The 13,742-nt window shown below is 52.1% G+C and overlaps 1 protein-coding gene across 3 annotated transcripts; it reads left to right on the forward strand.

Moving 5' to 3' along the window:
- The first annotated feature begins 379 nt into the window (after window positions 1–379).
- On the forward strand, window positions 380–12,946 carry smg6 (SMG6 nonsense mediated mRNA decay factor). Of its 3 annotated transcripts, XM_061751439.1 has the most exons (19): window positions 380–694; window positions 1,630–2,877; window positions 4,278–4,881; window positions 5,260–5,455; window positions 5,540–5,650; window positions 5,840–5,946; window positions 6,410–6,488; window positions 6,571–6,906; window positions 7,905–7,966; window positions 8,055–8,200; window positions 8,270–8,401; window positions 8,768–8,942; window positions 9,017–9,236; window positions 9,307–9,486; window positions 9,857–10,030; window positions 10,721–10,865; window positions 11,075–11,322; window positions 11,457–11,538; window positions 12,116–12,946. In XM_061751439.1, the coding sequence occupies exons 1-19, from the start codon at window positions 607–609 to the stop codon at window positions 12,244–12,246; spliced, it is 4,464 nt and encodes a 1,487-aa protein (XP_061607423.1). In that variant the 5' UTR covers window positions 380–606; the 3' UTR covers window positions 12,247–12,946. The 3 variants fall into 3 exon arrangements, with proteins under 3 accessions (XP_061607423.1, XP_061607424.1, XP_061607425.1); XM_061751440.1 differs by lacking the exon at window positions 1,630–2,877 and having other exon boundaries at window positions 384–694; XM_061751441.1 differs by lacking the exon at window positions 380–694 and having other exon boundaries at window positions 2,854–2,975.
- The last annotated feature ends 796 nt before the right edge of the window (window positions 12,947–13,742 follow it).

Consider the following 13,742-nt stretch of genomic DNA (forward strand, 5'->3'; position numbering starts at 1 on the left):
TCGTTATGGCAACGAAGGGAAGCAAAGAGTGCAGATGAATAATTCAGCGGCCGAGGGTGACAATTCCCGTTTGGCTCCATAACTTTGCTGCTGCTGCTGCTGCGGAAGTGGACGTGTTGACTCCGGCGGCGGCGCATCATCTGCACGGGAGCATACCGCACCTGCACGTACATCGTGACGTGCCCACCTGCGCCCTGGCACTGACGACACCGGACGTGACGCGGAGCAGCTGTAAATGGTAAGTGTTCAATAAAGTGGATGTGAAATAAAAGTGCACGGGAATGCGCTTCCATCGGGCCAATACAAACCCTTCCTCGATTGTGACACCTAGTGGATCTTACGCGGAACTGAAAGCGCACTGACTCGGGAGTGGAGACGTCAATATGGCCGAGACAGACGCAAATCGTCTTTACTCACCGGGCTTAAACGGTCGAGAAAATACCAATAAGTACGGGACGCCTACACGGATTCTTCCATACGTATCTACAAACAAAAGTTTGTAGTCGTCGGTAAGATGAGGCCACCGTCGGAACGTCGAAGTTTGTCCCGTCGCGGCCTCCGTATGTGTTTCGTGGTTTCCTGTTGTTGTGCGTTGGACCAACCAAGATGGCGGAGCAGCTGGACCGAGTGAGAATCTCCGCCGCCGAACTTCGAGTCCAAAGCGCCGCGGCGTCCAATTCGACACTTGACCAAGGTGCAAAGAGGACAAAACACAACGACGACGGCAGAGAGCTCAAAAGCTCGCAAACTCGCGTAGTTGCCGAACGTGCGCGCGCTCGGCTAATCTCGCTAATGCTAATCGTGCTCATGCTCATGCTAGCCGTGTCAGCCCGCGCGCGTTGCTTTTAAACGTCGCGGACATTTTGCCACAACCGTTAACATTACACACTTAAGTGCGAGACATGAGTCTGTGCCTTTTCAAGTGAACTTAAAACGATATTGTCGTCACGAGGACAACCAAAGGGAGAGTTTGAGAAACTTGTGCGACAAAAAGCAAAGCAGTGAAGCACTTCGTCGTGTGACTGTGTTGTGTTGTGTTGTGCTGTGCTGTGTTGTGCTGTGCTGTGCATGCGGAAACTTGTCAAAGTCGTTGTTGTCGCGGGCCACATTGTTGTTACGGTTTCCCTCAGAGGGCCGTTATGACGGTTTAATCACCTCATCATACATACGTACATCATACACGGCAAATTGATGCCTAACTAGTTTTGGAAATCAGAAGGCAAGGATAATAGTTTGTTGAGGGGTTGGTCGAGTTACTGTAAACAAAAGTAGGGCTCGCTAAATCCCGATTCGTTATTCGTGCTGACAGTAACGAATGACTTCCGTCTCAGAATCGACTCGCTACTCCATGTACTATTCTGAAATAAAAGCATGTCATAGGCCAACAAATGAAAAATTCCATTTGATTATTTGAAAACTCAGAAAGAAGGATGGCAGCGAAGCACTACTTTTGTCCAAATGAAGCTCCTGAAACTTGTCAACATAGTTCCTTGGCACCAAGAGCATTTCATTTTGCCTGTATGTCAGTGGCATAGCTGTCTTGGATTACAGCACGCACGAGGTTCTCGAAATCCCGATTGCCAAATCTTTGTGTGTGTGTGTGTGTGTGTGTTCTTTCCTTGAACGCAGAGGACTGCCACGGGCCCAAGAAGCACTGGCGCCGTCCCGACTTGCAGCGCTACCGGCGAGGGCCCGGACAGGGACGACAGCGCCGCGACAGCGAGGAGCCCGAAAGCGGTCCCAAACCGAAGAACGGCAAAAAGAACCTCCTCGTCCGCGCCGACGACGAGGCGGGAGGCGGCGACAATAATGTTCCCGACGTCAACAGCGAGGCCGCTCGGGAAAATGACGTGCCCCAAAACCACCAAGAAAGTCAGGATCCCGCCGGAGCCGTCAAGCCAAAGAAAACCCGCAAGCCCGACCGGGAATTTTACCAGCCCGGAATCCGCCGGAACGCACAGGGAAAAGACTGCGGCGGGGCGCGAGAGCAGGATAAGCCCCCCTCGGGGAATCGCGACCGTGAAGCCGAGCGGCGCGCCGAAGAAAGAGAGGCAAAGGAGAACGCAGAAGACGGAAAATGCACTCAAGAAAATACGAATTTCAAGGAGACAAACAGGAAAAAAGGACGGCAGGCTGCGGAAGAAGTCACGGTGGAGAAACTTGCGGGCAAAGTGGAAAAACTCAGCGTCAAGGCAGAAGCGTCTCGCGAAGGCGCCGAGGACGCAGCCGGCCGGAGAGGCAAAACGACAGACAAGGAAAAGAAGCCAGAAAAGGGAAACCGCCGAAGAAGAGGCGGCGAGAAGGAGAAGAGCCAAGATGTCGTCGCGGGGCCGAGCGAGCGGGAAAAAGAGAGACGGGACGCCGACGAGGCCCACAAATCAGGAGAGACGCATCCAAACGTGGGAAGGGGGAGCCGAAGGAGAAGCGCCGATATCAACTACAAAAAGCGCAGCGGGGAAGACGCTCCCACGCGGAGGAACGCGCAGCGCGAGGGCCAGCGTAGCGAGCGCCGCAAATCGGACGGCGCCGCGCCCGCCTCCAAGCGCTATTCCAAATCGGACATCCGACGCCCGCGCCGGCGCACGTACAGCAGCAGCTCGGCCGGCAGCGTCGCCGGCGACGGCCGCCCGCAGAGAGGAGGGCGCAGATCGCACCTCCGCGGCCGCGACGCCGACGGGGAGTCCTCGGCCGACTCCGCCGAAGGAAGCGAGACGAGCGACGCGGCGGACGACGGGCGGACGCGCGGGACGGACGGCGCGTGCGAGGAGCGGCACGCCTGCCGAGGGCGAGGGATCGGCGGGGTCTCCTCGCAGAAGAAACGGGACGTCTCCGGGGATCGCCACAAACACGGGCCGGCTCCTCGCGGCCGCGGCGGAGGTACGAACGGACGTGGATTGATGACGGACACGCAAGGCGTTAAAGGGAGTCGAGACGCAAGTTTACGTACGGAAATGACCAAAAGTGGCGTAATAGAGGTCAGAGTTCGGAGCGTTACATAGAAACATAGCTACTTTAGTCATCCTGTGAGCACACAGCAGCAGAATTCACACGTCAACATTCATGTCAGTAGCAAAGGCGCAATGGCGAAACAAAAACAAGAGCAGCTTTGCGGCAGAATTATCAGACTTTTGTAGCTCATTCCACTCGGGCTGAAACCATTTTTGAGTAGAACAATTCCAAAATGAGTTTCTCGTAGCGCCGCAGGGATCATTTTTCCGAACGGACTGACGTTACTGCCGACGCGCAACGCTCCGTGGAGAAATAAGACCGCGCCGAGACTGCGTCGATGATTGAGAATGTCCGAAGTTTGCGTTCATTTCGCATTTAACGAGGAAGAAAACATCAGCCGCACGTCTACGATGGCAAACGCAAAGTAACGCAAGCATTGTTTGCTCATTTTATGGAGCCTACCACTGCTAATTAGTACCGCCGCTACACGTTTTAAGAAAAGAAAGCAAGCGGGTGACCCGAGCTGCAGATGCGAGGCACTCGACGCGCGGACTCGCTAACGTCAGCTAACAGCAGCCGACTGCACTCTCGTTCGCTGACGCGCACACATTCGAAGTCGCAGGTACGACGCAATAAAATGGGAGGATGGTGACCCCAAGTGGACAAAAATAATACCTGCACCTCATATGCGCATTTTGTGTTGGTGTTGCTCAATAATGCAAAATCAATTTTGATCTGTGTAATTGATGGGAAAATCAGTGAACTGTTTGATAGCTGCAGAAGAAGAAAATAAGAAAATGTTTAAGATCTTGGTATGTGGTAGGTAACAAATTATATATTAATGACAGTGATGTGAAAGGATGAGGGCTGTCAATCGATTCATTTCATAAAATCCGATTAATCACGCTTTTGAATTTGGATTATTTGCAATTCATCACAGGCGCCACGTTTTGCTTTGAGATGGTATTTTAAGCAGGTTGCGCTCGGATGAAATATGCAAATGAGCTTGTTTTTTCGGCCTGCCTTTTGAAGCCAAATTTGTGCCGGGCATCCCCTCACTCATCTTCGCGTTGACCCGATCGCTGACCTTATAGCAACCTGCGCCGCATTTCACATATCCATCCGCCGTGAAGGTCAAGGAGCGTGTGTGGTCAAAATAGATTGTGTGATTCATCTCAGTTAATACATGATGAATGCGATCCTTTTTAGTTATCGCTTTAACTTTGACAGCCCTAAAAAGTGTACAATGTATGCAACATTGAATTCATTCTTCAACAATGATTCCGAATTGCGAGGTATAGTAACATCAAGACCGGCGTGTCCACCAGGTATCCTGGTGCTGCCGTCCCGCAGCGACATCTCCGACCCGGCCGAAGCGGGCCAGCGGATGCTTTTCGGCGGGCTTCGAGGAGGAGCCGCCTCGCGGGTCCGAGGAGGCCGCGGCGGAGGCGCGAGGCGCCTGTGGGACCCCAACAATCCCGAGCAGAAACCGGCGCCGTCCCCCGGCGGCCGGCGCTCCCTCCCGCGGGCCGTCTACCCGCAGACGGGATACGGTCAGCTGCACTTCCTGGACACGGACGACGAAGCGGCGGGGAGTCCTCCGGTGTCGCAGCGGCGGGCGGCCGCCTCGGCCCGCTACAAGTTCCAGAAGTCGGACGACCCCTACTGCTGCGCCGCGCCCGTCGGCCAGCGCCACGCCTTCCCCTTCGCGCCGCCCTACCAGGCGGCCGACGGCGCGTACCCGACGGCTCAGCTGTACAGAGGTTACCCCCGGGCGGGCGGCGCGCTGACGGCGGAGGAGGCGGAGCAGCAGGCCAGAGGCGAGCTGGGCCGCGTGCTCAGGGGGGCGGACTCCCAGGAAGTTCAGCTCGGCAACCTGCTGTCCCGAGACGGACTCGGCGCCGACGGGCTGGAGCGCATGGCCCGGCTCAGGTCACAAGGACGCTCCGAATCACACGCGTACATTGGCTTCCAAATCATCGACATCGCCACTTCTCAACCGTTTTACACTCAGTAGCGCCTCAAAAAGTACTTGGCTCTCGTCAGCAACATTCAAATACAGTAGCGTACGTTGTAATGCTAAAAGGTACACGGGGGACGCCTGCATATTCACGGTCCGACACCCGCGGATTCACCTATTTGCGGATTTGTTCCCCAAATTCTTTCCCAATTATTCGACTTTTTTTTTTTTCTAAAATGTTTCAAATGGTTCATACATGTGCGTGATATTGCAAATGATTCCCTAGCCCGTTGATGTTGCGATGCGCGTTCGTTTGCAAGGATGTCGATTGTGATGTTCTCGACCGCCAGGGCGGAGCTGCTGGGCGTGTACGAGCGCGTGGTTCTGAGCGACATCGAGCTGGCCGACTCCCACGCCGTGGACCAGGCGCTGTGGAAGAACGTCTTCTACCAGGTCATCGAGCGCTTCCGCCAGCTGCTCAAGGACCCCGCCGCCGACGACGACACGCCGCGCATCCGCAACGTGCTGCTCACGCTGCTCGACGAGGTAGACGGCTGTAAAAACGCGGCTCGGGGACTCGCTTGAACGTTGAAGATTTCCACTCGGGACTGATTTCTGCCTCGTTTCCAGGGAGCGCAGTTCTTTGACACGCTGCTCCACAAGATGCAGACGGTCTACCAGTTCAAACTGGACGACTACATGGACGGCATGGCCATCAGGGCGCGGCCGCTGCGCAAAACGGTACGGGCGGGGTCTTACCGAAAATGTTCCTTTGAAATATGAGTGATGGGAAAACCAGTCTAAAGCTGAAATGTGGTCTACTAAAAGTTGGTTTTAAACTGATTTAAGATGATTTGGACACGTCCGATTTTTGGGAACAGCCAAAAGGAAGCGGTTGCTGTACTGTACTCAGAGTTTGTGCTGTCTCAGGTGAAGTACGCTCTGATCAGCGCTCAGCGCTGTATGATCTGTCAAGGAGACATCGCTCGCTACCGCCAACAAGCTAGCGACTCGGCCAACTACGGAAAAGCTCGCAGGTACGAAGGCATTTGCGGAAAATGATGATGATTGTCTCGTTAGAATTTGTTCCTTGGATGGTAATCCCCGCCGAACCCTGCTGCAAATAGCAAACAAAAACAAAAACACAAAGAATTATGATATCATTGATCCAATTATAGAAAAGGTAGGAAAATGATTGTTTGTTTGGATGAATAAAAAAAGCGCTCACTTTCGACAGTGTTGTCATTACGTCAAACAGTTATTTGCTCATATTGCATGTTTTCACTTATTTCTATCTTGTGCTGTATTTTTAACGACACGATCAAAACAAGTGAAACATAAGTTTGTTCGGGGGCCGGAACAGATTCATTCGATTTCCATTCATTTCAAAGGGAAAAATGGATTACGTTTGTGAACGGACTCTCGTAACAAATTAAATTAGTGAGCGTTGCGGTTGCGCAGTATATTTAACATCTTTATGTATTTAATTCTTTTTCTTAGCTGGTACCTGAAAGCCCAGCAGATCGCCCCCAAAAATGGCCGCCCGTACAACCAGCTGGCCTTGCTGGCGGTCTACACCGTGAGTGACAAAACGCGGACCTTTAGCGGCGGCTAGTTAGCTCGTAGCACATTGATCCCCGAGCGTTTGTCCCCACCCGCAGAAGCGCAAGCTGGACGCCGTGTATTACTACATGCGCAGCCTGGCGGCGTCCAACCCCATCCTGACGGCCAAGGAGAGCCTCACCAGCCTGTTCGAGGAGGCCAAGTGCAAAACGGAGCAGTTGGAGCGTCGCAGGAGGCAGGACGAGCGGGACGGCGGCTCGGGGGGCCCCGCCGTCAGAGGGCGCGCCGCACCCGAGGACGGGGCGCGCTCCGAAGTCTGGCTGCGCCCCGGCGGACGCGTGGGCGCCAAGGCCGCGTCCGCGCGAGGGGCCGCCGGCGAGTCCGCCGGGGACTGTGAACTGGACGCAGAGCTCGGCGGTCTCAGCGCTAGTGACGTAAGAGCTGCCTCTCAAAACAATGATGAGATTAACTTTATTACGGTAATTTCTCATGTATAATGCGCACCTCCAAAGTTGGCGACAGAAATCGAGAAGTCTTCTACCCATGTACAATGCGCACCCAATATTTCTATATGATGGCATGCTATAAATGGTGGTGGCAAGTCGCCTTTTAGTCCATGCCTCTAATTTCCTCTCATCAGTTTTACTAAATTGAGTTCCCGTAACTCCTGATTAATGTATTTCATATTGTGTTTGGGATGCACTCTGTAGAGATTAGTTTGGACATGACGGGAAATACTCCGATAGCATGCTGCCATGTTTTAACGATGACGTCACCGTGCAGTGTCGGAGTATTTCCCAGCATGCCTAGCGCTGTTGTAAGTAGTTGTTAAAATGCTGTTGAATGTCAGTTAGCCCTCTAATCCCCTCAATAGTTCATAACGTGAATGTTCATAGACCTCGTGTGCTTATCCCCCTCGGCATCTTTTTGCCGTGTGTGTTCTGGAGCCAGAAGTGAACGTATCATCCCGACAGATGACATGGCTAGTTTTGACGACATCGTGCAAGCCGGTGGCTCACATGTCAATGTGTTGGTGGGAGGGGTTAAGGTGGGCGTTAACGCCCTCCCACCCACAGCATAAAACAAAACAATATTGAACACATTATTCAGGGTCAATCATTTTCAGTATATGATTAATTTCAATGAGAAAACATTTGATTACAAAGTGGCAGAACCTCAATACGTATATTTTCCTATACCTTTGTATAATGCGCACGATTGAAAATGGAAGATTTTTGGGGGAAACAATGATGCTAAGTTCCACAATGGGGAAATTTGGGATTGTAGTTATAAAATATTTATGTAACCATTTTAGATTACTCATGATATTAATGAGTTCAAATATCCCTGAAATACAGTTTTTGATGTTTAAACATCAAAGACGGGTGCATTCAGATGAATGACTTTTTTTTTTTTTTTTTTTTTGTTTCAGCTCAACAAGAGATTCATCCTGAGCTTTCTGCACGCGCACGGGAAGCTCTTCACCAAAGTGGGGTGAGTCCGACTCCAGTCAATCACGTGACTCCAGTTGACCCCGCACCTGTGCTAAAATGCAACGTTCCTCTTCCACGGGCGCACGCAGGATGGAGTCGTTCCCCAGGGTGGCCCGGCGGGTTCTGCAGGAGTTCGGTGCGCTGCTCCGGCACGGCCCGTCGCTCCTGGGCGGCACGCACCTGCTGCAGATCGTCACCATCAACATGTTCGCCGTACACAACGCCCTCACTCGAGGTGACACGCACGCACGCACGCACGCGACAACGCAAGCGTGACACACGTGTGCATCTGTCCGTGGCACAGGCGGAGGTGAAGAAGGAGGAGGAGGAGGAGAGTCTCGCTCGATGCTGCAGGAGCAGAGCACGGCGCTGGGCCTCGCCGTGTTTGCGCTGATGGTGCAACGCTGCACGCAGATCCTCACCGACACCCCCGCAGGTACTGCGCCGCTATTACACCTATGTGGACAAAAGTATTAGGACAGGGGCGAAAAAAGCACAACTGCCGAGCTATCGGAAGTTAAACATCAAGGAAAACCCGAGTCAAGCAGTGAGTGAAAAGGCTCGGGTGTGTATTGACGCGCTGAACTCGCGCTGAAAGCTAAACATGCAGGAAAAGACGCACAAATGCGTCAGCAACATGACTTCAGCATACGGGAAAAGAAAAGTGAAATATGGAGCAAAAAGAAACAACTCCCTTTGTGCCATGACTTACGACAGCCACAAGTGCGATAAGTGCGAAATATTCTGACCGAAGGATCTCCGCTTGTTCTCCTTTTCATTTGCGGCTCTTTGCGCATCGCAGCCTCTGCGTCCGCGTCGGCCGCAGAGCAGGAGGACAAAGACGGCGAGCCGGAGGCTCTGCTGAGGGTCTCCGATTTCCCGGCGGACCTGCGGGAACTCCTGCCCGCCGTCAAGGTTTGGTCCGACTGGATGCTGGGCCACCCGGACCGGTGGAACCCGCCGCCCTGCCGCATCGAGTGAGCGCTCCTTCTCCTCGCCGCGTCCTCCTCGCCGTCCGCGTTCCCTCACTTCTTCCTCCTCCGTCCCGCAGCGTCGGCCCGGACGTGTGGCGGTGCCTGGCCCGCCTCTGCAACGTGCTGGCGCGCGTGGACCACGGCGAGGTGCCGCTCTACAAGGTGGACACGGACGAGGCGGAGGGCGACGAGGAGCTGACCGTGCTGCAGCTGAAGGAGGACAGGCTGCTCGCCGGCTTCGTTCCCCTGCTGGCCGCGCCGCAGGAGCCCTGCTACGTCGACCGCCACACCGACACGGTACCGCGCGCGCCTCACGTACAAGCCGATGCGCTCCCTTTTGCGACCTTCTCGCCGTCTTTCGCCTCAGGCCATAGCCGCCGATTGCAAACGGGTGACGGTGCTCAAGTACTTCCTGGAGGCGCTGTGCGGGCAGGAAGAACCTCTGCTGGCCTTCAAGGGCGGCAAATACGTCTCCGTGGCCCCGCCGCCTCCCTCCGCCGCCTCCACGGACGGCAAGACCGGGCAGGACTCGCTGTCCGACAAAGAGGTGACGAGACGAGTCCTTCGCACGTCTTACGAGCGTCAAATGGACCGCCGCTAATAGTCTTCAAGCCGAAGAAAAAGCCAAACGTATAGAATTGACACCTCGAACACTGACGTTTCCCTTGACATCATATTTTTGCTGTACATAAAACGATAAGGAATTTCTTCAAAAAATAGACGAGCAGCAAATCTACTGACTGTTGTTAAAAAAGTGTCAAGCTACAACTATGAAAAAAATACATCAAAAATTGACGCATGAAACACCGGACTTTCCAGTGAACTTCATTTCTTGACATAAAACTATGATCCTCGTCATGTCTGTGGTGTGGGTCATGTGACAGGTATTCAGTTTGTGGACGCTTTTGTGGTCGCAGGCCGACGACGTCATCGTGGAGTCCTCGATGTCCGCGTCGGAAGGCGAGGAAGACGACGACGGAGAGGAGGAGGCGGAGGGAGACGGCGAGAGCGACATCCGACAGCTGAAGGCGCGGCGGCACGCCCTCGCCAACAAGCTGGCGCAGCAGCAGAAGCGCCGCGACAAAATACAAGTAAATCCATTTCAAACACAACAAAACTCATTTCAAATACAAGTAAACGCATTTTAAATAGACTTGACACCCATTTGATCGGCCTGATCGGTCTCTGCCGATAAGTAGCATTTTATGCCGATGGGCCGATCGGCTTTAATGTCATAATTGGCCGAATTAGAAAAAGACATTGAGTCCGCGCGGCCGCGTGTATTGTATACAGTGTATTCGATTCCAAAAGCGACTTTATTTTGAGCCTTGTCGCGCGTCTTTTGATGTCGTACTGTAAATATCTGACGGCCACGCATGCATTCATTCGTTCATCTTCCGTTCCGCTTCTCCTCACGCGGGTCGCGGGCGTGCTGGAGCCTATCCCAGCTGTCTTCGGGCGAGAGGCGGGGTCCACTCGGAACCGGTCGCCGGCCAATCGCAGGGCACATACAAACAAACAACCATTCGCACCTACGGGCAATTTAGAGTTGTCAATTAACCTAGCACGCGTGTTTTTGGGATGTGGGAGGAAAGCGGAGTGCCCGGAGAAAAGCCACGCAGGCACGGGGAGAACATGCAAACTCCACACAGGCGGGGCCGGGATTTGAACTCCGGTCCTCAGAACTGTGGGGCATTTTGTGATCGTTTCGGAGTTCCCAGGTGTCTTGAAAGTTCTCTGACATTTTGCAGTCGAAAAGTCAAATGTTTTTCGCGCGTCAGGCGGTGCTGCAGACGAGCGGGCGGCTGCAGCTGGAGGTCCGGCCTCTCTTCCTGGTGCCCGACACCAACGGCTTCATCGACCACCTGGTGGCGCTCAAGAAGCTCCTCCATTGTGGAAGCTACATCGTGGTGGTGCCCCTCATCGGTAAGATGTAAAGCCGGTTATTACAGTAGCAAGAAGTAGTAATTGTCGTTTTCAGGGAGTGATGCGGAGGTCGCAAACCACCCGCCCCACTGCTTTTTTGTAGGGGTCGTAGTTGCGGGCACGATCAATTTTGATCCGTCGTATCTGTCGCGGGCCGCAAATGGACGAGTCCCAATTTCCTCAGCGTCTTTGTGGTTTTGCCGCGGCAGTGATTACGGAGCTGGACGGCCTGGCGAAGGGCCAGGACGCTTCGGGGGGAGGAGGAGGAGCAAGAGGAGGAGGACACGTCGCGGCGGCGGCGGCGCACGCCCGAGGCGTGCAGGAGAAGGCCCGCCAGGCCGTGCTGTTCCTGGAGCAGGCCTTCGAGGCGCGGGAGCCGCGACTGCGGGCGCTCACCAGCAGGGGGAGCCAGCTGGAGTCCATCGCCTTCCGTAGCGAAGACACCTCGGGACAGCAGGTCAGAACGTCACACAGCGACGGGAGCTTTGTTGTCGGAATGTAGTCCCGGGGTAACGGAAGAGCGCGCGACTGGGGTTCTTACTGGGCCTGTGTCGTTTGAACGAACCAATCGACAGTGTTTCCTGTCGTCAGGGCAACAACGATGACGTCATCCTGTCCTGCTGCCTCCACTACTGCCAGGACAAGGCCAAGGACTTCATGCCCCATCAGAGAAGTATGGAACCTGTCCTCAGTTTGCCATTTAGCTAGCGAAAATGCACAAAATAACAAAAACAGAATTGAAAAAAACGGAAACTAGTGTGTGGGGGGGGAGGGGGGAAAGAAACCATCACCGAAGCTACATTACGAAACTAATTCAGAGGAACTATAATTATAGCTGTGCTGCCATCTAGGGTTAGGGTTATACAATGTAAATTTCAACAATGATTTCATAAGGAGCTTCTTATTTAAGCCCTTAAGAATAAGAATACTACTTTTGTGTATTTAGTGGTTTTGCAATTTAGGGGTGCATCCCGATCCGGCCGATGATGTGCGCAAAAAATTTGCACAATGCATTAAAGTTCTTGGATGGATTTAAGTGGATAAAAGTACAAATATTTCAGGTAAAAAGCAAGAATTTATTTATAAAATTTGGAGGTATTAAAATTTTTCGATGAAACTGAAAATTTTAAAATGTGTTTTCCTTTTTCTCTGTATTTTTTATTTTCTGCAAGACTACTGAAAATGTAATGTATTTGAAGAAGTAAAAGTGCAGAAAAATGCTGAACTATTCTATCCCCGGCCCCTTTCAGACGGGACGGTGCGTCTTCACCGCGAGGTGGTCCTTCTCACGGACGACCGCAACCTGCGCGTCAAAGCGTTGACACGCAACGTGCCCGTCCGGGACATCCCCGCCTTCCTCAACTGGGCCAAAGTGGGCTGAACGCGCTACGGGACCGCCGACGCCTCCAGCTGCCCGAGGCCCGCTTGACACGGGATTGTCCCCTGCCCCTCCTCATCCTCCTCTTCCTCGGGATGACGCGCGCGTGCGAGCGAGGCGGTAAGTGCGGCCATTTGACGCGGAACGGCGTGCTCCCTGTCGCCACAACGGAGAAACTCTGGCGCGCGGCGCCGAGGCGGCGCTGCGCTCCGTTCCGTGCAGGTGTTTCCTGCTTCGATGGAAGTTCTCACTTGACTTTGAAGCGCTTGAAAGAGAAAGTTTGTTTCTTCGTGAGAAATCAAATCAGCAGCAGTTTGGCAAATGTTGTGCTTTGCGTGCGTTTGTGTCGGATTGAAGCTCCATTCCGCTGCTAGTTAGCTCAAAGTGAAAATTTCAAAGAATATCCTCGCAACTTTTGAAAAGACTTTTTTCCTTCATCGTGACTTTGCATTTTCATGTGTGACGCTTTTTTATGGCAAAAATGTGGCATTTGTTGCCAGAGCTTTCCAAGGACAAAGCGCATGTTTGTGTTTGTAATTTGCGTCTTCATCTTGTGTTCCGGCCGGAGTGTGTCTTTTCTTTGTTTGACTCCAGTTTTTTTTTTTTTTTCCACTGGTGTTGCGGCGCGGCTGTTTTGTATTTTAGCGGCCGGGCAACCTGATGAAACATTTCGCCTGATCTGTCATTAAAGTGTTTATGATGATGCTGTTGTGATTGTCAATCATCTTTATTCACAGACAGATTATACACACTCCATTTAAATCATCTGAAAAATATATACAGTAGATGGAAAAGGTCTACACACCGCTGTTCAAATTCATTTCTTTTTTTTTGTGATGAAAATGAGACCAAGATAAATATTTTCAAAAACTTTTCCGCCATTAATGTGACCTATAACTTAATCCAACAAAACTGTGTGGAAATCATTCATTTTAAATTGGTACTGCTTTAGGTTTTTTTATAATTTTTTTTTACAAACTTTAAAATTGTTTTGTTCAATTAAAGTTAAATGTAATCAATCGGTTTTGGGGAATTACATTTTTTATATAGTTTTCTCTGTATTTTAATAATATTTATCATTATCTTCTACTCATTTCCCTGCAAAAGAAATTCGTTGACTTTGCCATATTACATAATGTTTCATAATGTTTCTTGTATCACACCACATACTTCACAATTGTATTTTTTAAAAATATATATTTTGTATTTATTTTTTATGGATTTTCATTTAATCAAAGTTTTGAACGTATTCTTCTTTCAATCCCTGAAGGGGCATTCAGTTTTCACTTTGCTACATGATATACGATATAATAGTAGTAGCGCGTATTCCACAAGTGTGTAATATAAAATGTCGTGTTGGGACGAGTTGAATAACAAGTTGGCAACTGCGCGAGGGCTGGATTGGATTCGCCTTGGCAGCAGCGGCCACCGCCACGCACGAGCCGCCGCCTGCCAGCAGCTCATGACAACAGGGGCCGAGGCGGCGGCCAATCAGCGAG

This window comes from Phyllopteryx taeniolatus, chromosome 17 (genome assembly GCF_024500385.1).
Source record: "Phyllopteryx taeniolatus isolate TA_2022b chromosome 17, UOR_Ptae_1.2, whole genome shotgun sequence".
NCBI lineage: Eukaryota > Metazoa > Chordata > Actinopteri > Syngnathiformes > Syngnathidae > Phyllopteryx > Phyllopteryx taeniolatus.